Source organism: Penicillium angulare (assembly GCF_028827245.1).
Source record: "Penicillium angulare strain IBT 27051 chromosome Unknown utg000007l_segment0_segment0, whole genome shotgun sequence".
NCBI lineage: Eukaryota > Fungi > Ascomycota > Eurotiomycetes > Eurotiales > Aspergillaceae > Penicillium > Penicillium angulare.
The window spans coordinates 3,361,164-3,383,150 of NW_026623166.1; the positions used below are offsets into that span (position 1 = coordinate 3,361,164).

General features: G+C 48.1%; 7 protein-coding genes across 7 annotated transcripts; 4 read left to right on the plus strand and 3 right to left on the minus strand.

The window, feature by feature from the left end:
* Window positions 1-1,912: 1,912 nt before the first annotated feature.
* On the plus strand, window positions 1,913-2,790 carry N7478_010511 (uncharacterized protein; the record flags this gene model as incomplete). Its single annotated transcript, XM_056926725.1, has 2 exons — window positions 1,913-2,028; window positions 2,379-2,790. 2 exons carry the CDS (start codon window positions 1,913-1,915, stop codon window positions 2,788-2,790), a joined length of 528 nt encoding a protein of 175 aa, XP_056776095.1.
* Window positions 2,791-3,741: 951 nt separating this feature from the next.
* Window positions 3,742-4,359, plus strand: N7478_010512 (uncharacterized protein; the record flags this gene model as incomplete). The annotated part of the gene is made up of 2 exons (XM_056926726.1): window positions 3,742-4,097; window positions 4,182-4,359. 2 exons carry the CDS (start codon window positions 3,742-3,744, stop codon window positions 4,357-4,359), a joined length of 534 nt encoding a protein of 177 aa, XP_056776096.1.
* A 391-nt stretch (window positions 4,360-4,750) lies between these two features.
* On the minus strand, window positions 4,751-5,392 carry N7478_010513 (uncharacterized protein; the record flags this gene model as incomplete). Its single annotated transcript, XM_056926727.1, has 1 exon — window positions 4,751-5,392. The coding sequence occupies one exon, from the start codon at window positions 5,390-5,392 to the stop codon at window positions 4,751-4,753; it is 642 nt and encodes a 213-aa protein (XP_056776097.1).
* A 147-nt stretch (window positions 5,393-5,539) lies between these two features.
* Window positions 5,540-6,238, minus strand: N7478_010514 (uncharacterized protein; the record flags this gene model as incomplete). Its single annotated transcript, XM_056926728.1, has 1 exon — window positions 5,540-6,238. The coding sequence occupies one exon, from the start codon at window positions 6,236-6,238 to the stop codon at window positions 5,540-5,542; it is 699 nt and encodes a 232-aa protein (XP_056776098.1).
* A 1,069-nt stretch (window positions 6,239-7,307) lies between these two features.
* On the plus strand, window positions 7,308-8,018 carry N7478_010515 (uncharacterized protein; the record flags this gene model as incomplete). The annotated part of the gene is made up of 1 exon (XM_056926729.1): window positions 7,308-8,018. One exon carries the CDS (start codon window positions 7,308-7,310, stop codon window positions 8,016-8,018), a length of 711 nt encoding a protein of 236 aa, XP_056776099.1.
* A 325-nt stretch (window positions 8,019-8,343) lies between these two features.
* Window positions 8,344-9,294, minus strand: N7478_010516 (uncharacterized protein; the record flags this gene model as incomplete). The annotated part of the gene is made up of 1 exon (XM_056926730.1): window positions 8,344-9,294. The coding sequence occupies one exon, from the start codon at window positions 9,292-9,294 to the stop codon at window positions 8,344-8,346; it is 951 nt and encodes a 316-aa protein (XP_056776100.1).
* An 11,569-nt stretch (window positions 9,295-20,863) lies between these two features.
* N7478_010517 (uncharacterized protein) lies at window positions 20,864-21,407 on the plus strand (the record flags this gene model as incomplete). The annotated part of the gene is made up of 2 exons (XM_056926731.1): window positions 20,864-21,029; window positions 21,088-21,407. The coding sequence occupies 2 exons, from the start codon at window positions 20,864-20,866 to the stop codon at window positions 21,405-21,407; spliced, it is 486 nt and encodes a 161-aa protein (XP_056776101.1).
* Window positions 21,408-21,987: the final 580 nt, after the last annotated feature.

Here is a 21,987-nt window from a genome sequence, read left to right on the forward strand (position 1 = left end):
AGGAAGGGTGGTACTCACGTATTGAAGTCCTCGTATATCAGTCCTAGAGAAAGAGTGTTATCAGTGAGAGAAAGATAGTCTTGAGCTGATGGCTGGGCACACTTACAAGTATAGACAAAAGAAGAGATCAAAGTCAATCTTCGCAAATGACATGTGCGAGGAGAGATGCAAGAGGAAAGTCAAGCAAGACGGGTGGGAGCATATTTATACCCTCCAGGGCGGAGTGCCTTGTCTTTCGCTTGGATCAAGAGTGGCAAATTGTCAGACTTTTTGATTATTTCTAGGCAAGAGGAAAAACGGCATACCAGCAAGCGGTTTTCTGCGCTCAAGCAACATGGCTACTCACCAGTGGTGAGCAAACAGGAGCAGCAAAGACCAAATGACAAAAAATTGACAAGGATTAAGATTCAGGTAGACTGCGGCCAGAAAATGCCACCAACAAAGTAGAGCAGTGGCTAATTGAGAGACCAGAGTTCATTCACCAGCGGATTCAGTTGAATCAACAGCGATGGGCAAATATGAGGCGTCCCAAGAATGTGCGGAATGAAATTTGGTAGTTATCCTTGAAATAAAGTACGAGTCCCGGTCACTCAAATTAGGGATGACCGAATGAGGTCGTAAACTTTATTCACTCGCGAATCAGTTGACTCAACGGGGATGAGCAAACAGGAGCTTCATCAACAATATTTGGAATGACAGATACTTGTTGAAAAGTGAAAGTTGAGGCGAGCACCATGAGGTCCTCGTTTTAATTCCTGACTTGACTACTTTCCTGACTTTTCTCTCACCCATTAAGTAGCGGAAAAATAAATACCTACAAACAACAAAAATGGATTTGCTCGCTCCGCTTCTACAACCTTTGTATGGACGGACAACGAGAAGTGAACACAGCACATAATACACGCCCTGGAGGAAACGTGAAAGTTGCCGTTGCTCTTCAAACAGAATGCGAACCTTGGGCAGCCCAAAGTGGCAAGACCACAACAATGCAAGCTGTTCAAGTTGAGCCAACACCGGGTACCTTGGATCTACACCGGCGCGGCCCGTGGGTCGAGGTGGGACCATCATATCCACTCTGATGCCTCAACGTTGAGTGAACGACAGTGAATGATCAGCGAGGAAAGCCAGTAGCCCTCAGAGAATGATGGTGAATGAGAGATTGCTCAGTTTTGTGCGACATCCGAAAACTCTCCACAGCGTCCTTGGAATCGCTTTCCATTACATTTCGGCCGTTCCAGCAAAAAGCACCGCTCCTCAAGTGGCGGGTGCTGGGCATACACTACTCTACGAAAGACACAAAAGTGCGTCACGCCAAAAGTTGAGAATTGGAGACAGTTATTCACTAAGTTGATACATATGCCATGGGCTTTTTGATACTAGTAATGCCATATTCAGAGTATATTGACAACCACCAAGAGCTCAGAGCTCTCTGCAGCCTCTCCGCTGCCAATCTTGGTCACATAATATCAGCCCTTAGAATATGTGGACTCGTGGGACTCTGCACAAGTCCTGTAATGGATGTATGGAGGAATACCCTTGAATAGCAATCATGTAGGCATGCCTTCTCTCAATGTGCAGCAAAGACAAAACCTGTCAAGCAGTATACCTCAGTACTTCACAATAAGCCGCCAGAGCTTGGGCATAGTCAAGCGGAGGTGACATGGAAGCCGCACGCAATTCGACGGGCCCCTTCAAAGTAGACCAATGGCCTGACCACACCCCTCCACCATGGCACTTTCTCACGCGCAGCATAATGCTGAGGACCTTCATTCTGAGTCACTTCTCTGAGGTCACCGTACCACGACTGTGAACCATGGGCGAGCCAGCTCTTTGCCCTCCGATTGCAACTACGCCAATTTTGTGATTCGACTAGCACTTTTTGTGAGTCAGGAATACTACCATCCAGCTCGAAATGAACGGTCCCGGTGTTGTCTGCCGCGACATGATTGGCGATCCATTCGACAGCATCGTCCAGCTCATGGTTCAGGACCGGTGGGGACATTGCATCGACCGCCAGAACCGTCCTCGGTGAGAAACCTGCACTGCTGGTATCTGCGAGAAAGCGTAGCTGAAGTCCATAAAAGCAGGCTCCTCCCCCGATCCATTTGTCTTTCTTCACACATCGCGGCCGCGGTGTGTCGCCTCTGACCTTCGGGCCTGAGGTTTCCGTGACGACGGCTGTTGCTGATCCAAGCCCAGTGACATAAGAACAGTGCTTCGCAGGGGGGCGCTGCGTTACCAAGTGAACTCCGCAGGGGGACGCTGTGATGACAATTGAGACCCGCAGGAGACCGCTGCGTCAACAAGTTCTCCGCAGGAGACCGCTGCGTCAAATAAGTTCTCCGCAAGGAAAAATGCGTTACCAAGAGGATCCGCAGGGACATCTGCGACACCAAGTGTCTCCGCAGGGACATCTGCGACAACAAGAGTCTCCGCAGGGACATCTGCGACAACAAGAGTCTCCGCAGGGACATCTGCGACAACAAGAGTCTCCGCAGGGACATCTGCGAAACCAAGAGTCTCCGCAGGGACATCTGCGAAACCAAGAGTCTCCGCAGGGACATCTGCGACACCAAGAGTCTCCGCAGGGACATCTGCGACAACAAGAGTCTCCGCAGGGACATCTGCGACACAAAGAGTCTCCGCAGGAGACAGCTGCGAAACCAAGCCCCTCTAGCAATGTGCAAGCACCTCTACGTGGTGCTAGGGACCAGTATTCATCTCCCATCTCCCATGGGGACTGAAGAAGCCAAGACTTGCACAGTAGATAGACTAAAGCATGAGCCATAGCAGCCCACTGGGAAATGCAATTATCACATTATCAATTCGGTCGATTCAAAGCTCTCTCGTAGGCCATACTTAGAGTCGTATTTAGTAAAGTCGCTTTACGCAAAAGGTTCCTCCACATGCCCACTGATGAGCCAATTCAAAGCGCTCGTTTCTAACTGCACGAGACATATGTTAAAAGTAGGCAGTTTGTCTGAATGATTCCCTCATTCGCGAATCCAATGCCAGGACCCGTCCAGGCAGGATTTTCGTGACGGTGACCAATAAGGTGACCTGACCCGTCGTAGATCGTCCGGCCTTGAAAAGTGGGAAACGGTGCTGAGAGCGACTTTTAGCTGATGCGATTTTTGATGGGAGTGATTCTTGATGGGAGTGATTCTTGATGGGAGTGATTCTTGATGGAAGTGATTCTTGATGGAAGTGATTCTTGATGCGAGTGATTCTTGATGCGAGTGATTCTTGATGGGAGTGATTCTTGATGGAAGTGATTCTTGATGGAAGTGATTCTTGATGCGAGTGATTCTTGATGCGAGTGATTCTTGATGCGAGTGATTCTTGATGCGAGTGATTCTTGATGCGAGTGATTCTTGATGCGAGTGATTCTTGATGCGAGTGATTCTTGATGCGAGTGATTCTTGATGCGAGTGATTCTTGATGCGAGTGATTCTTGAAGAGTGAGTGTTGACGAGTGCGTGTTGATGTTGACTCGTCGGGCTACAAACTTGAGGTGAAGCGGTGAAGGGCAAGCAGTATTTGGGTTCACAATGGCTGATCTGCCCTCGACCCACTTCGCCCGTCCATTCGCCATTGTCCCATGGGCCGCCGCCTCAGGTATACGTCCTCTTCCAGAATTCTCGTAGATCCAAGTTTGCTCCTTCATGAACTCCTTATATAAAGTACCTCTACGGAATCTACATGCCCCCATCTCTTGAACCCAACAATCCCTACCTCATAATGGCACAGTTGGATTCGTCGTCTGCCGACCGTGCTCGCACGGGAATCGCGAATTTTGAGAGAACAACTGAAGCTTCCGGCGGCAGATCTGCCTCCCCAGTACCGACAGCATCCCTGCAAAAGACAGGGGACTCGAAAAAATCCAGTCGCCCATCCGCGAACCGAAGAAGACCTAGTAACGGAATACAAAAACGGGTGCGATTTGACCTGATTTCTGACGACACGTCTAGAAGCATTACACACTCCAATGTATCTGCACAGTCAAAATCTAGAATCAGTCCGTACGCGCCCTCGTCTTCCCTGACTTTACAGTCCAACCATGCTAGTCCACAAAGCAGACTGGGCAGATGCAGAAGGTGTGTACTTGAAAACTGGGGTACCCTCAAATCCCCTCGATGTTCCATCTAGACCGAGAACTGATTTGTTTCCCTAAAATGCAGGTTGCTCAGGAGAGACGCCAAGACGGACGACCAGCGAAGGAATGGCAGTAACAGAAAATGTAATGCCAAGGGCATTGAAGATTTCAATAGTGATATCCAAGGCCTTAACATGGAGAATGTCAAAGAGGGACTGAAATCAATCAAAGTGTGTAAGCCAAATGACTGGATTTCACCGTGAGAGATGAATCCATCATTCACGCCCGCGATGAATTTTAGGCTTGTCTGGCGGGAATGCCAGGAAATTTTGGATAAAGAGTCACCGACAAATGCTTTTGAACGAGTATCCAAACGAATATTAAATATTGAAAATCCATATAAGACAAACACAATCAATTCTGTTCTGTAAAGCAAAATGCACAAATTGAAGATCATATCATAGAGAACAAAGACCTCTCCCTTTCGACACTACGTTCATATATACTTAACTCTCAACCGGACTAGCTAGACCTTTTTGTAGCTTTTCTGCTGGTATTCTTTTCTCTTTTTTTTCTTTTCCATATTTCTCAAAAAATTGATACCAGTGACAATTAACTCGATGCTAGAAACGACTTGCTTTTATCAATCAGCAATCAAAGCTCCTCCACACCCTCAGAGGCAATCAGTCCTTGGACCTCTTCTCCGTTGTTCTGCAGCATGGTCTCTCTGTAAACCTTGTATAGAGCCTCGGCAACAACTTCTCGGGCCTCTCTTTCTGAAGGAGTCAAGTCCTTCCAACCTTCTTTCATTCCTCTTGTCTGCATGAAATCCGCCTCACTAAATTTGACGGTGGGAGTCTGACCCCGAGCTTCGGCTGAGTTGTGGTTGTCAGATTCATTCGACGCAGCATTGACAGGTCCTGATTTTGGCCTGGTTGGAGAAATGACATCGTCAGGTTCCTCGTCAAGACTGACGGGGTTGAATCTGGTGCCTGCCCGGTTGTTCCGTGGCGACGGTGGAGATGTGCTGTTGGTATCGGAAGTCAGAGAGGAACCCCTAACACTTGGGGTCCGTAGGCGCGAAGTGGCTCTCCGTTGCCGAAGGCGGCCTAAGGAGGCGTTCAATGGACATGGCGTAGTACCACGACTGCGTCCTCCGGACCCGGGCTGATTCTCAGCCCAGGCTGCATACTGATTCTCTTGGTTGTCCCAAACTTCTTTGATTGTTTCCTCGGCTGCCTCGTGCCCATGACAAAAGCGAACGAACTCGCACTTGGGAATCCACGAAAAACCCATTACAACTTTGCACCTTTTTTTGTCATCATCTCTCAAGCCCTTCCACAGAATTTTCACCCACGAGCATGGACTACGTGTGGAGGTTCTGGAGCCTGCGTTTTCAAAGAGTGCTCCATAAATGCCGGCGACATTGGCGGTCGTATACCGTTATACCTTCTTCCCACTAGCAGTGCGGTCTCGAATCGCCGAGATTCGGAAGTCTTCGTCGGTAGTACTGGCGAAGCGATCGTTGGTGTAGCTGGGTTCATATCTGAATGTGAATTTGGCCGCGTGAGGTGGACCTTCTTGCACGATCACGAAGGTGGATCCTCTAAGCGTGCCCCATCCATCGACAGTGGCGTTGGGATCAAGAGGCTCGCCCTCCGTGGGGCATTTTGCTTTCTTTTTCCGAGGCGTATCGATGACAGCCAGACATTTAAAGCCTTCAATAAGGCCAGCGGTGTCTTGGCTTTGGGATGATGACACTTCTGGATGGGGATGATCACTTTGTACATCCGGTCGATTGCTCTGTGCAGATTCCCGCTGGTCATTGTCTGCACGGCTTGGACTGAGATCTTTCATTTCGATATCATCTGACTCGATCGATGGGATGGCCTTATCAGGTTGGTGTGGGGAATTCTCCTCCACAGGGGCATCTTGGTGCATCCGGCCCAGATCATCCCCATCGGGATAAGATATCTGGTTCTGATTCGAGTTTGCTGGGGATATCGAGGCCTGTTCCACACCACTCTGGAACTTGTCTGCAGAAAGAGACCCATTTTCTGCCATTTTTACCACATTATCCACATTGGAAGGAGAGACCTTTGGCTTTGGGTCCGGCCTTTTAGAGATGCCTGTGGATGACATGACGAAAAGCTAGAGAAGGAATACGTCTGGATCGAAGTGATGTGTGTTCTACAGGAACTATTTATGCATTCTTGCCTTGCTGATATCGTCGCGTGCCTTATACTTGATCACGTATGCGAATAACAAATTGCGGATGCCGTCATTTTCCGGACGCTGATTGCTCTTCAATCGAGTCGCAATTTCAAAGCGCGTTGAGAGCCCTGGAGACCTCTTGCCCAGTGGTCAATTTTCGAGATGCTCTGATATCATGTTCCTGAGACAGGCCAGCGCAATTGCCGGATGTTGGTGCGTAGTAAGGGCATGTGAGCGACTCAAAAACCAAACACGCTAATTGAAATGGCTCAAAAGACCTGACATGCATGTTTCGGCGGCTGATGCCGCATTTCATGCATGCTCGTCATTGCTACGGGCTTAGTCGCCACTGAAACTGAGATTCTTCAGCAAATATTTATTTGCTAATAAGCTTATCGGTTTGAAATAGTGCACCTTCATCCATTTGGAACCTATTCATGAGGCCCAAGACGTCTACAGAATCTCTGTTATCGATCAAGCATTCATTGACAACCAACCCTCAACAAGAGCCTCCTCGTGCAGCAGTCCCTGTCCTGCAGCGGGCAATAAGAAGATAATTGTAGCCAAAGAAAGTAGCCTGATGAACATATCCGTTGGGTGTCCTGGATTCATAGTCAAATAAATTGGCCGCTTGCGATCCAAGTGAACGTCAATCAATATCTTCTGATTATCTTCAAAGCTCATAAGAACTTCCATATCTTTCCAATCTATTCAGTGCTCCAGGCGCCCACCAAACGAGGTTTCCCGTTTCCTGCCCAGCATAGCCCTCTCGTGTTGGAAAATCAACCCTGGGCTAGAATGATTCGTTGGCCGCTCTTTTTCGCAGTCCAAATCCTGCAGATGATCGCTGGAGCGGTCGATACCTCCTCTCATCGGCAGCATCCCCCCCCCCCCCCATGAGCGCAGCACTGCCCTTTATGCGGCAGTATTAGGTGGCAACGGCAAGATCGCCGACGGCTGGCCACGTATCGATCAATGGGCTGACTCTCTTGAAGCCATGTTTGAGAGCAACAAAGGGACCATATCTGTCAGCTGTGCCGAATGGGGGCTCCCCAATAACTCGGAAGACGAAACCCAGTTCATCAAGGATGCCATCTACCAAGCGGAGAAATCAAGCGGCGTCGACGCGCGCTTCATCTTGTCGATCGTCATGAAGGAGAGCAAAGGATGCGTTCGTGTCCAGACCACGAATAATGGGGTTGCTAATCCTGGACTGATGCAAAGTCACGAGGGATCTGGGTCCTGCAACGATAATGGGCTGGTTCAGAACCCTTGTCCCAGGGGCGAGATACTCCAGATGATCCTCGACGGCGTTGAAGGCACCCCAGCCAGGCCTGGCCTCAAGGCACTGATAGCTCAAGAGGGCGGCACAGCAGATGTGACTTCATATTACAAGGCTGCGCGTGCTTACAACTCCGGCGCGGTGGCTTCTAGCGGCAACCTGGGCCAGGGCGGTGCCACTCACTGCTATGTTTCTGACGTCGCCAATCGCCTTCTGGGTTGGACCGATGGACCCAGTTTGTGCGCTCCAGATGCCATTGGTCAAATATCTGCTGCGCTTTGGGATGGCGACAGTTCTGCTGGGCACACTGACCGCAATGAGACGTCGACTACTACAACTGCGCGGATCCTTGCCCAAACCCACGGCTCCCCTTCGTTCAGCCTAAGCGCACCCTCAACACCTATTGTGCAGTCATCTGTAGCCTAGACATCTCCGCAGTTCTCTCAAAGTTCAACTTCATTGGCTTGTAGACGCAAGGGTGATTAGGTTACATAACTGGTGCAGCGTCATGTTGGACAGTGCTTATGATGCCCTCTAGCTGTGTTGATATCAAGGACCGAGATCATCTAGCTACCAGAGGAGATACAAGCTAAAGCGCTTCCAATAGGATTCAGGTATACCGAAAGTAGAACGCACATTTGAAGTCCTCTTTCTCTAAGCGGGCGAGAAGTCTCCCTTGTAGTTCCAACTGAGCAAGAAGTTTCTCTTCCCGCGCCTTCTGCTCTGCTTCCCGTTTCTCCTCCTTTACCTTCTATTCTGCCAGCTGTTGCTGCAGTGTTTGGACCATCATTCGTAGCTCAGGTTGCAGTCCACGGCTCTGCGAGGATGCGGCTCTACGATATCCTGGACGTTCCTGCGACCCAATGATGGACAGTTGGGACTCCAATTCGCTGACATCGACCTCCGGAGCACCCTCATCTGGACCAGGCACTCTGTCAAGTATGCGAATCACCCGACTAGTATGAATGGGTAGAAACTCACGGTCCACATTTTCCACGAATCGATAGCACGTCCATCGGTCCTCTGTAGTCCAGACGTTGGGTTGCGCAATGGGCCACCGGTAGAATAACACTTTGCCTTCCTCGAACTCAGGATAGTAGCCGTATATGCGAAAGCCATCGAGCTCATGAGAGATCGAAAATCGGAGAATCCGCCGATGCACCTCTTCTGTGCACCCAGCCGCTTGGCACAGCGAGACCACGGCTCGCAGCGCGATGCACATGCTGTGCATGTTTTGCCGGTCCGCGAGCTCCAGCGCTTGGTTTCCACATTTGATTTCAGCGGTCAGGTAAGGAAAGTACATGTCTTCGCGCGCCGTATACGGCGATTTTTCGTCGGGTCTGATGCCGAGCTTGCGCCGCTGGCTCTCAGTGAACACTGACCACTTCAATCCACGTGAATGGTCAGGCTGCGGCTTTGGACCATAGATCGGCTCAGTCTTCAGCCATGGATCATTGTATCCATCTATGACGTCTCTCAGGCCCTGCGTGCCCTTGATGAACTGATTCTCCGCGGACGGCATGATCAGGGGATGCAGGTCTACCAGAAGACGCGCCTCAGACCGGTTCCGCAGCGCGTAATGGAATCTGTCAATATACTCGTCGTCGAATAGGGTGCCCTGGGGAGTGGCTACCGGCTGATGAAGAAGACGCTCACAGAGCGTGATATCATCTGGCATTGGGCCAGCTGGGGACGGCTGCATGAAGCAACCCTTGGTCTCCAGTATGGTCACATAGTTCACAGCTCGGTAGGCGTATGACCGAGTGTCAAGAGCCGAGCTGCTTTCGCTGTTGTCCGAGGAGACAGACCGAGCGCGATCGGGATCGCTTGGATGCCGGTTCGCTCATCGCTTCAACGGTACTGGCTGCTGATGGCGCAGGTATCCAGTGGTATATTTGGTCTTCAAGCGGGGTGGGCGTATGCGTGAGCGAGATTGGCGTCGTAGTTGGGTGTTCTGGAGGATTGGATTCCTATGCAGTTAGCTACTGGAACGTCGTCAACCCAGACACGCTACTCACTTTTCCAGGGTGATCTGGCAAAGAGGGGAAAAGCGCCTGTGATGATTTCCTACGGTCGTGCTTCCTCTGCAAAGGTTCTGGATTCGTGCTCAAGCTACCTCGCCGGGGTACTTTGGACGGCCGCTCCCCACCATCACTCTGAGAGTCGCGTGGATCGGACGATGTTCCACGTTTCATGACGCTGTATTTGACCAATCGAGGGTATTCATCTTGCCACGCTTGGACAGAGATCAAATGCGACGCGGTTTCATCGGTCAGAGGATGTCGGGTATCCAGTGGTGACGGAGGCCCTTGGCCAGGAGAACACGAGTCGGCGCCAAGACGTCCAATCAATTCCTCCGCGAACCGTCATGGACCCACTATCCAGCGCAGCTCTCCCTTTTTGTCTCATGGCCAACTCGCAATAATTTGGGCGATCGAAGAAATGGCGTTTCAAGCTGGACATTACACTTTTATGCCGGGAATTCGACTCCTTTTCTTGCGTGGTGGCCACATTTTACCAATCGTATCACGAGCAAGGATATATTTTGACCCCCACATAACGAGGCAGCTATCAAGACAGAGCTGTCGGCGTATCAGCACAGGGCGCTCTGCGAAAGTCCGCCAGCTCCTATCCTGACGAGGGGAAGACACTTTGATCCTGGGCCTTAACATTAAAGCCGTTTCAACGAGGCCTACTGCAGCTAGCCAGTTTACTACCCTGCTCCTGAAATCGAGTTGCTCAAATGGGCCGCCCCCGAAGAGTGGAAACCGCAAGGTTTGCTTTTCGATTTGAATACACATGAAATTAGGCTGCGGCACTATCCAAATTATCGGCAGATAATCGATTATCGTATCCGCAACGATACGATACGATACTTATATTTTCATTTGCGGATATCCGCGGATTATCGTACGATAACAAATATTGCAAACATACCAAGACTCGTGACGTGAACGAGTTTGCATAAATTATGCATCCTCCCTGTGTTTTTTGGAGTATTCAATGTGTAATTGATTCTATATTTGTCACGCGAATGAGTGGCCTACGATCTTCTCTCCAAACTAACCTATTTTGTTATTTTGTCTTGCTTTGTTGTGACAGCATTCAATTATCCAAGATTATATTAAAGGTTGTCAAATTCAAATTCAAATCCATCTGGCTGCTTTGGCTTCTTTCGAATCCTCCCCGATCTCCCCTGTGCCACATATATCTCTGCCAAACCACGCCCATTAATTATAAAATTATACGCGACTACAACTCGCTCGCCATATACTGAAACATTTTCTTATGCGGAAGGCATTTATTTAAGAATACAATACCGTTTCTTATTATTTCTCAAGAGAAGTGAAGGAAATAGGGGATGAGTACTGTTATGATCAAACATGTAAAGATTCAGATGTAAGATATTATTTTGTCAGCTTCATAAGTATCACCTGATAGTCCAGGATAGGATATATTAGCGAGTTTTATGCTAGTGTGGATAGTTTGCTGATATCCAAACTATCGTTTGATATCTGCAACGACGATGATGATAATGATCCATTATCCGCAATCCGCAATGTGCGGATAACGATAACGGATCATTATCGTTATCGTACGATATGCCGCAGCCTAGTCATACCCCACATCGCGCGGGATTTGTTCTTGCCTCGTCTCTTTTCATTTCCTCCGCCTTACCTTCTCATATTTCAACAATCATGTCGGGTTCAAGCTTAGTGAATAATGACAATACCACGGACGCGGCCAATATGCCAGTCAAAATTAATGTCAGTCCAAGCACAAACTATTTCTAAATTTGATGTACACACTGTGTTTTCACAAATCATCAGCTTCCTCGCAATGAATGCAATTCAAACCAAGTTGCAATTCAAACCAAGTGGACTTTAAATATCCCGCAGGTCCAATACGCTATGAAAACACACCCAGATGGTTCTTCACAGCGTCAAAATATAACTTCACAAGCCGGTGCTCCACAAGTAAATACAGAGCAAAATCCCGTTAGTGGCTCGCTCCGTGATTTTAATTTCATAATATAGTGGTAGGAAACAAATCCGCGGCATTTCACAGCACACGTTGACATGGCACCCATTGCAAACGCTTTAAAGCCCCTATCCGATCTCTTAAATCTATTTCCGAGCTAATGAGGAGTCATGGGTATTCCATAACAATCCATGCCGTGTTCTACAAGACTACCGAACCTACAGAGGTCACCTGGCTGGTGAGGCCCATAAAGGGCGTGGATAACGATGCATCCCGGCCATACAGCTCAACCCGCACGACAGATCGCGGTTTACCCCGCTCATTTCCTTTTGATATGCCCTTTTCATTTGATAAGTTCTCGCGTCACTAACTCGACAGGAGCGGACACAGCTTCCGCGGATTGCCCAAAAGAAGAGGTTGCACACGTTACAGTAGTAAATGAAGCCCGCATCAATGCGATCAAATTGATGCAAGGGTTAAGCGAGCGTCGAAAACCAGGGAACGAGAAGAATTCGGGTTCGAGTGTGCAGAGACTGTAATGGCTTGTTACGAGGATGAAACTCAGGTAATGTGAGAATATGCGGCGCAAGAAAGAGTATCCAGCACTTCAAATCAAGTCCGACTCACAGTCTTAGTGTCATAGCTAAATTTGTCTGCTGTCGTGACGGTACGTGATTGGCTATGAACATCTTACAAGATTCCGCAGTTTGCCGCGCTATTCCACCCACGGAACTTACGGGAAAAGCGACTAATCGACTTTCCTAGGTGCTTGTCGCTCCACGAAAATTTGTCTAATCCTTTCAGGAAAACTGATCTTTCTCTCAATACTCATTCTTTTTATCAGACGTCTGCGCGAAATCTTCACAATTCCAGAAACTAATTGTGCGTTGAGCTTTCATCTGAAAAACCAACGACTCTATTTATTTACAGAATAATCTAACCCAACTGCAAGCATAAAAATGTCCGTGCAGTATTCTTCAAACTTGAATTGCCAACATAGGTGTCACGGTTCAAACGGCCGCGGGGAATTTCCGCAAGTATTTTCTCCCACGACATCAAAAAGGGTTCATTTCGATGACAATTCTACCCAAATTTGTCAATTCCATCCATCTGAGAAGCCTCTAGCCCTCAAAGACGTGTTATCCTCCACCGGAGTTAACATGTGTCCAGCGGCAATGGAAGTGTACCCGTGTTCTGGTCTTAGCTTAAAACGCCCAATCTGGGCGCAGCCTTCGGTTTCTCCCGAATCGTCTTTTTTGACTTGGGTGAGGCTCAAACATGTGCAATTCTGTGTATATTGTCTCCGTCTGCAAGGGAGCCTTGATGTTGCCAATATCGCCACCGCAGAAAAGAGAGTTTCTGTCTACTTTAGCTTTGACAGGTGGAAGACGACCTCAGAAATCCCAGCCCAGCATTGCCAAACGGATTACCTTCAATCATCGATCGTCTATGACCTTTACACATTTACCATTGATATACAATGTCTAATCCCTGAAAGCGGTATCAATGTTGAACTATATGTTCTTTACGAGGTGATGAGACAGAAATTTGTTGACAACAATGATGGCCGAAACTATAGTCTCACTATCATACCGCTAGATTTAAAATTGGAGGGCTTAGGGGAATGAGTGGAAGAAATTTCCTCTACTAATAGACGAGAAATCAATCAAATTAGAATAATATGGTTTTTCGCCTTTTTCTTGTTTGCTTGGATCTACAGAGGGTTGAGAAAGGTGTGAGAGGGGGTGGGAAATATTCACCCCGCCTCTCACAAATTTATTCACTAGGCTCGGAATTCAATTTTGTCATTGATGACCGTGTATATGAAGTAGAAATCAATATCTCGTCGACTCGAAATGAGAGCCTTTCCAAAGCACATTATGCCTCGATTGTTGTTTCAATCAATAATCCGACACTCTTTGAGTCCTTTACTGCTGTCTGAACTTATTGTTTCCGTAGTTTATTTGGTCAAAAGCTACGCCTCTTATTCATTGTCCATGTTTAAATTTAACTGCATGTTCGTAGAAAAGTTCCCTAAGCCCTAGCATCTCCGACTACTCAATCAAGGAGACGGTTACTGGTCTCTAACACCACAAAGAGGTGCTTGCACATTGCTAGAGGATCAAGAGAAGAGGCTAACGGCCACCTAGGCCTTGCCAGATCGAGCATATCTATGCAAAACAGGGCTCATAGCTGTGAGAATCGCTTGGCTTGAAGGCCCCGAGTTTTGTCTAAATATAAACAAGATCGGCTAGTACCTGTGCCCCTCCCTCAAGTGCATGCGTTTTCTTCTTCCTATTTAAGGCCTATCAAACACTTAGGCGTAGGATGTGGAGTATAAAGTCCGCCCTCCCCCAGCGCATTTCGAAATAATCAAAAAACTAAAGTAAGAGCACACAAGGAGAAGAATCACTCTGCGGTAATTACATCTGTCGCGGCGCTACAGTATGCCGGTCTTATACGTCTTATCCAGAGCCATACTAACAATTGGGGATCACTCTTCGTTCTTCAATCTAGACCCACAATCAGTGAGGGTTGTTGAACAGCTAAAGCTTCTCCGCAAGATGGGTCGACCTCTTCTAGATCTTTATCGGCATTATATGCTGAAGTAGCCGCAGATTTCGACACAATGCCGACTGAATACTGCCCTGACTGTGGCGAAAGCGAGTACAACAAGTACGGCAGAAAGACACCGTGCTCAAATTGCCGTGTCACCCATAATGGATATATTTTTACTTCGACAGCAAAGGAATGCGGTCCTTGTATAGCAACGAAAAGTGACCCAGCGGAGACAAGATTGTCGGAGTGCTCTAGTTGCTCACATCTGTAGGAGCGCCCGTGCATTTTCTGGGTCATCTCGTGTTAACCGAAAGTCGCGGATGAATGGCTACGAATTACAACTGCCCCGAGTCGAGTTCGCTTGCAGCCTTGCGCCGACGACGGATACGCATGGTCGGTAGCGAGAGGCCATGAGTCCCTGCTGGCTATCAGCCTGAGCAATGGATCTGTGGGCAGATACAACGACATCATAGAAGGTTTGGGTCGGTCAATCGAGGCCGTTGCCCCAAAGTCCTTGACGCGGGAAAGGGCAATTCTGGTCTCCGAAACGACCGCGAATGTGGGAACTTCGGTCCCTCAGCTTGGAAGCGAATCGTTTATTCAACGGCTGGAGTGAGAGAACAAAGAGCTCGCTGGAGAACTCGATCGGGCCCAGTCTCATTCCGTTGCCTTAATGGAAAAGGTCCACGAGTGGGAGGCATGGGCTCTGGCGGTAGAAGCTCAACTGAGAGACAGTCAAGACTCGGCTGGACGAAGAGCTGAGTTGCCTGAGAGAAAGAATGGGGGAGGCGGTGAAGATGCTACAAAAGACCCAATGGTTGTATGAAGATGACGACAATACGACTCGCTCGCCTAATCAGGAGGACGGAAAGAGAACAATTTGGATGATGGAAGTTATATAGCTAATGAAATGTGCGACAAATCTAGGATGGAGTGTTAGAATTTCGTATAATCCAATGACGCTGGCTTGGTGGGTCAAAGTGGACCCTGTCACACGTGTCTTTCGTTGTCTTTTATGTCGGACTAAAGCGAACGCGTATGAACTAGTACGATTCGATCCAATCATGAGGGTTGTGAATTGATGTCTGGTTGAAGAACTATCTCTGCTTTTCAGGGGGAATACATGGAAAATGCGGGCGGGCGCCGTATACACTAGTCCTAGAGAGGAATAGTGGTAAACCACTCCTCTCCAACTTGACACTACTTCCTTTATGCACTGTCCCGCCGCGGGTCCCTTGTGGAAAGTCACCTTCTCGTGGCGAGGGATGTCAGTAAGTCGGACTGCAAGGTCTGACCGAAGCTGAGAACTTTCCAAATCGAAACTCCGGTGGAAACTCCTTTATAGGTTGTGACGACACGGCGGGAAGCCTTCAAAAGGACACGTCGACAACTTCGCGCGTCGACAACGTCGCAATTTCGACGAGCCTTCGAACAACCGACCTGCCTACGAATTTCCAACCTATCCTCACCGTGTTTTGTTCACAATAACTCACCTGCCCTACCGGTTCGATCGCATGTCGATTCGTCAGTCCTTCGTCTGCTATCTGGTGTTGCCGCCTGCGAGGCAGTCAGCTACTTCGGGCGTTAATATGAGAAGTACTCTCGTTAAATCGCTACTCAGGGAAGAGGTCCACGAAACTACATCGAGAATGGGCACGTGGGGGGTCCGGTGTCACAGAGGGATGGGTTATTGCTTTTGGAGGGGATGATATGATGTGACGACAACAACAACAGCAACAAGAGAAACCGTTTGAGAAACACTGTATGGGCTAGAAGGGTTTTTGCAGCTGGTACAGCTTTTCCTTTCGAAAATGAGATTATGACAAAATGTATGCAATGGAAAGATAGAATAGCGTATAGGTGCCCTCTAGGCTTGATGCCTCCGGGCGAAATGATGTGTGTGTGTATGTGTGTGTCCCGCCGCGGGCCAGCCTGTAGCGACGTTTCTCGGCGTCGTCCTTGAACGAAGGTGTCAATTGAACGACTCTCAAAATTCACTTCACTATTCTCTGCAAACAACCGTTTCCAACCCATCAACCCGTAATCCCCATACTTTTTCTGTTTCCGCTTTTTTCCAAGAACGGCCAACGTTGGGCGAACTTTCCACCGCTCAATGTTAACACCCATGTGTTTGTAACAGGCCGTATCTTTGGCCTCAAAAAAGAGGGTCGCTAGTTGGCTGTCATGGCAGACGACATACATTTCCTGCCAAAACCGACAAGTAGCCTTCCACCAACTCCTTACCGGGAAAAGGAAAGGCGTTCATAGATGGACCCAAAGGGCTGGGCCGATAAGTGTTGTGATATGAGGCTGGTGCAGATCAGGAACCAAGCCGAACCATCGGAATTAATTCCGAAGTATGTATACGAAGAGTCAAGTTGATTTCCAATCAACTTGATCTTCTCATTGTATATATAGCTTCATGTATTCCCTTTAAAATAAATATAATCAATCCTTCCTCTGAATTACAACAGCGACTTCACCGCTGATGACTTATTTGTTGAATCATAGCCAGTAATGATGTGCGACACCACCGTCGATCAAGTGTTGGGCTTAGTTGGCCTTAAATTCCTCACTTTCCGCTATTCCTGATTGTAAATCGAGCGCAAATCCCGGTCGTGGGCTGAAAATGGGCGTGTGGAGCTGTAGGACAGTGTGGATCAATATGGTTGAGAGTAGCGAAGACCCTCGACAAATCGCCGACACGCGGGTACCCAAACAACGTATGACCCGGCCATATACCTTGACAACGCTCCAATTAGCTGGAAGTAATTACTGTACCTGTCTTTTTTGAGATATAGTATACATGTCTACTATCTCAAAGTCATTTCTGGGACTTTGGTGTTTCTCGGGCATTTCTTTGATTCTGTAAAACTATTGTCATTATCTGGAAGAGATTCAATCGTGGTTATGTTACAGTATGGTGTTCACTTACAATCTGCCATCTTCGACCCTCACCTTTCTTTAGCCCATACATATGATGCCCCACAATAGCTCTCTGTCCATGGCGGAGTGTGTCTGTAAATTTGTCTTGGCACACCGATTTAGTTCTCAAATCTCGCGAAACAATGCGTGTGCGTTGATATAAGATAGGCTTGAAGGGACAGTCTTGCGTAACCTGAGACCTTAATGATTTGGTCGAGTTTTGCCTGAAGCATGCCCTATTGGGCACGGTATTGGTAAGTGGATCAGAGAAATGACTTCTGACTCACATGTCCTGGTAGCTGGCTGACAGTTGAGCCATCTTTATCGTACTAACCCGGGGCGATTGAATACAGACGGGGCTAGTCTTAAAACTCCGTGTTATAGCACAGTCTTCAATGGTATTGGGCTGGGGGTATAGCTGAGCATGAATTATCCTCGTGTTGTCATGACCGAAGAAGCTAAGAGAGGCGAAATTCGTTTAGCTCAGCGCCGTAAGCCTCATAGACCCTTTCACACGTATGGGACATGATGATGTGGTCTAGACTTGTGACCTGAATCCAGGCTGGTAGACACGAGTTGACGGCGAATATCACCGGCGTAACGGATCTAGATGACTCCACTGGTCGGGATGTGTATGGTCCGTGCCAGTGGGTGAAGGGCACGGGAAATCAAATGCGAGGACCTTATCTTGGCAATCATGCAGGAGGGGCCTTTTGGCAAGATATTGCAGAAGATCTAATGCTCGAGGTGCGGGCTCGTAGACGCATGTCGATCTTATCTCTCCCTTGGTGATGACGAGGACTGTATTGGGGAACCGCCTACAATCGCCTATAGTGCGACACACTGGATGGGTTTGAACAGCCAAACCATATCTACAGCAAAGACGATGTCCAGTCGTAGAGGGTACCATGCCAACTCTACAAAATGAAATTGCGTTGCGGCAGTGGAGCTAAAGAGCTGGCGAATTGCCGCAAGAGATATCTCACGCAGTCGCGAAAGCAAGAAAGGCTTTCATCTTCGTTCGCAGCCTCTCCGATATTTAATTTGCGAAGTAATAACGAGGTAAAGATGCTGCACAGAATCCTAACTTAGGGCATCTGGGCAATTCGTTTGGGAGCACAGGAAGTTGTTGTTGTCGCTACTTCCACGTAGGGTTCATGAACAATGTTTTCTTTGCCTCGAAAGTATGTGCCGGTATGCGAGCACCGTTTGATACTCGCAGGATGACCTGTTATTGCCAGATAGCCGCAATTGTCTCAGTGAGGGGCCCATTGTCCATTCTGGATGTTTGCCATTGGAAAGCTATGGCTCTATTTCTGGTGACAAAGACGTCTCCCAGACTTGTATACAAGGCTAGGAGGAGAATAGAAGAAGGCGGCGAGGTGCCAGGCTTGCATGTCCAATGACCATCTCGACCTGGTGCAAATTCACGATGCTTGGCGCTAGGGCAAAGTTCGTCGGGCGAGGACCTGCGGGATTTTCGTCCTCGCAAACTCCGCAGAGGAAGGGGTAGACCCTGCCGTTGTAGAGCCCCTTGAATATAATGTCTTCAGTCTAAGGAATTTGCACTCGCGCCACGCATCGCATCGTGTATTTCTAAAATCAAGATGTCGGTTGCATGACTGCCTTGAGGAGCCTCAACAGTTTGATGTAGTAGCTGCTTGGGCTAAGACTCCGTTGGCAACATTGATTCCTGGTGTGAAGGCTGTGTGACTTTGACAACAATGAGCCACTTCACCTTCATCCCCGGAATGGCGCCAAGGCAAGAGCTTCATTTCTTCGCGGCCAAAGTGGCGGGGGTGGAAGGTGCGTGCAAGACATGCTCAATGGTTTGCGTCATATCTCGCAGAGGTGATACGTCTTGGGTCACTGGGCAAACAACTCTTCAAGATAGTCAGCATGCATTTGTTTATGAGAATATTCACTCAGACTTTCATCTTCTACCCTCTCCACTCTCTGCCTCGCTCCCATAACGTACGACTGCTGAGATAGCGCTCATTCCGTCTTGGTGAGAATGATCTCGCTTTCGACAGCGACAGGAGCAAAAGCACCGAACAGACGTGCCTGTTCCGACGGATTTCCAGCCACGCGAGCTCGCTGCAGCTGTGGCCACAGTGAAGTGCACATGTAACCTTGCTTTGTTACACTATCAGAACATCGAATCGTCCTGGATAATGGCGACGTGTGCGTCAATTTGGAGGGCGCTCCAAATTTGGCGGTGTCCTTGAAAAGAGAGGTCTCGCTGATGGTCTCGCAAAGAGACCTTTTCTGTCGAGCATGAATTAGCAGTTGAATCAACGTATGGGCTCATGACTCATATAAAGAGCGTGGGGCTCACAGCCAGTTTCGTCATCGGTGTGGCTGGCAGGTAGATGTATAATCTTCGTAGTGATGACTTAGGGCGTCCTATCTGAATAGACCCAGCTGGTCGTAACATTGGGTGATTCAGCATAGTGTCCGATGGTTTTGGCCTGACAAGGAGTCTACCTGACAGAAAGTCTCGCTTGCATTCCCATGTTCAAAGAGCTAGCCAGAAGTGATATCATCAGATCAGCTTGACGGGGCTAATATGCACATGCATCTTTACAGAAGGCTTATGGCGAGCATAGAATCAAAGTCTGGCTGCCAGGCACGAAGATGGGTACAATGAAGCGAACCACCCTGTGGGTAAAGAGAGCCGGTCGACTTAGTGGCTTGAGTGTGCACTGTCAGTATCAGTAACAGAAAGAGCTTGGGGAGTCAAACAGGAGGGGCTTATCATGAGTCTGCTGCAGGAAGGCATTTTGGTCTCGACTTGAGAGAATTCGTCCAATGCAGGAAGGAAGAGAATTATTTCCACAGTGGACCGGGGGAGGAAGCCATACTTATGGGTCTCTCCACTGGTCTTCTTACCGCCTGCTTTGTATTGCCGCGGTGTAGTCTTTGTCTGTTGCCTTTTTGAGGGACAGGGCACTGGAATTGCCTCGGGAAAGTGAGGCCTGTTGAACTTCTTTTACTGATTCTTTTACTGATTCTTTTACTGTGACAGTTTGGGCAACGGTAAATTGAGGCCAGTGATCTGGTAAAGGTTCCTTTCAAGAGACATGTCTGGTAACAGGTCTTCGTGCTGTATCTGTTGAATCAGCGATGGAGTTGCTCCACTTCATTCACCAACGTTTGTTCAACTTTCAACATGTATCAACGGCCAGGGTTCAATCACTTGAACAAAACGTGCACTGGGTTAGCAGTTTTCTGCGACGTGCTCTTTTATCACCACCTCTTCGTTCACAGCATTGGCTGTAACTGTATGGATATTAGCCTGTGATTGGCGAGTTCCCTGTCACGGTGAATGTTGAACTATTGCTCACTGTGGAGATTCCAGAGCCAACCGATTGTTGATTATCTTGTGGATATTTAATTATTGCTTTTTATCAACTATCGCAAGTCTTGTCTCGTAAATTTCATCAGCTGTTGACGTACCTCTCGGTCAACTGTATGCATGAAATTAAAATTTTGGCGCAACATTTTACTAACAGAAATAATAACCCGAGAAGAAAACAAATTTCTCCAGAAGCTTATATCTCCAACGCTTTAGCGGCTATTGCATTGTTGAGCTCCTGTTATTGCAGTCATTAATAGATGGCCACCCTTTTCGGCGACGCGCCTCGTCATGCTTAGCGCACTCACAGACCCTGTGTTCTGGGAATAAAGATTTATGAAGTACATTGCTGGGTTTTTTATTCGCAGCTGGGGAGCAGTATAAGAGTATGAATATCCCCCTCTTTCTCTAGACAATGAGAATACTCAAAATCATCTCCAAAACGACCATGCGCCTCTTCCTTAGTCTGTTCGCTGGAAGCATGCCAGTGGTCTTTGCCGCAACTTTCCATCTTTTCGATGTGAACGGAAAGTGTTTAATTTATTCTGTGGGCAATTTGGATTGCACTGGGTCTTCCGAGCCCTTCGCCAACCTGATTGGAAGGAACTGCTATTGTGAGGAGCCTCAACCAGCAGTACGCTATTTTTATCGCTAATCAAGCTCTTTTTCTAGTTGGACAATCAACGGCTGACGAGCCCCGTACCGTCAACGTCACAATCTGCGATCAAACCCCCACAAATGGTCACTCAGCTGCCACCGTCCGAGTTGATCAGACGGGGCTAATCTCATTTCAGAACCAGGAGGGGCAAGTAGCGAGCTGCTCGATCGAATCCTCTTTTCAAGTGGGAAGTGTGTGCACTGCTGGTTACGAGACAATGGAGCAGACGACGAATATTCCGAACAAGGCGACGCAGACAACCGCAACACATTCTACCCTTACAAAGGGGACTTCGGTCCCTGTGGTCACGACGGCACAACCGTCTGATTGCTAATATATTAGGCCCCTGGGACATACTCCAAGGCCCATAGAGGACTTTGAAGATACCTGCTAATGGCTGCTGGCACTTCCTGGACGGCTGAAAAGATGGATTTGAAAGAGTTGTGTTTTCTCGATTTTCAATCTGCTTCTAAAGTAGTAGTATTCTTACGCAATGAACTCTAACCCCTTCTTATGTTCTTCCTATCTCAGCTGGGATAACCCGTGAGATTCCATATTTCATTACGGGCTGCCAATTCCATTGGTCAAATGGCTGAAAATCCTGGTTCAGTAGTCAATACCAGATAATAGTACACAAGAATATCAAAGTATTACTGTACATGTATACTACAAAATCTATGTCAGTACTTGATCAGAACATAAGCTGTTTATCAAAGTTGAATTGAGCAAAAATGTTCTGCTCTTGACCTGAAGCATCCTCTTAATGCTGCCTATGGGAAGCCATGCGCTATCATCAAATTTCCTTCCTCATATTAGGCTCCCGGTAAGACGAGTGATTCATCAAAGGGGAGTGTTCATTTGATCAGAAATGTTCCGAGATCTCTTCTCTTGTCCGGGCTGAGGGTTCTGGAGCA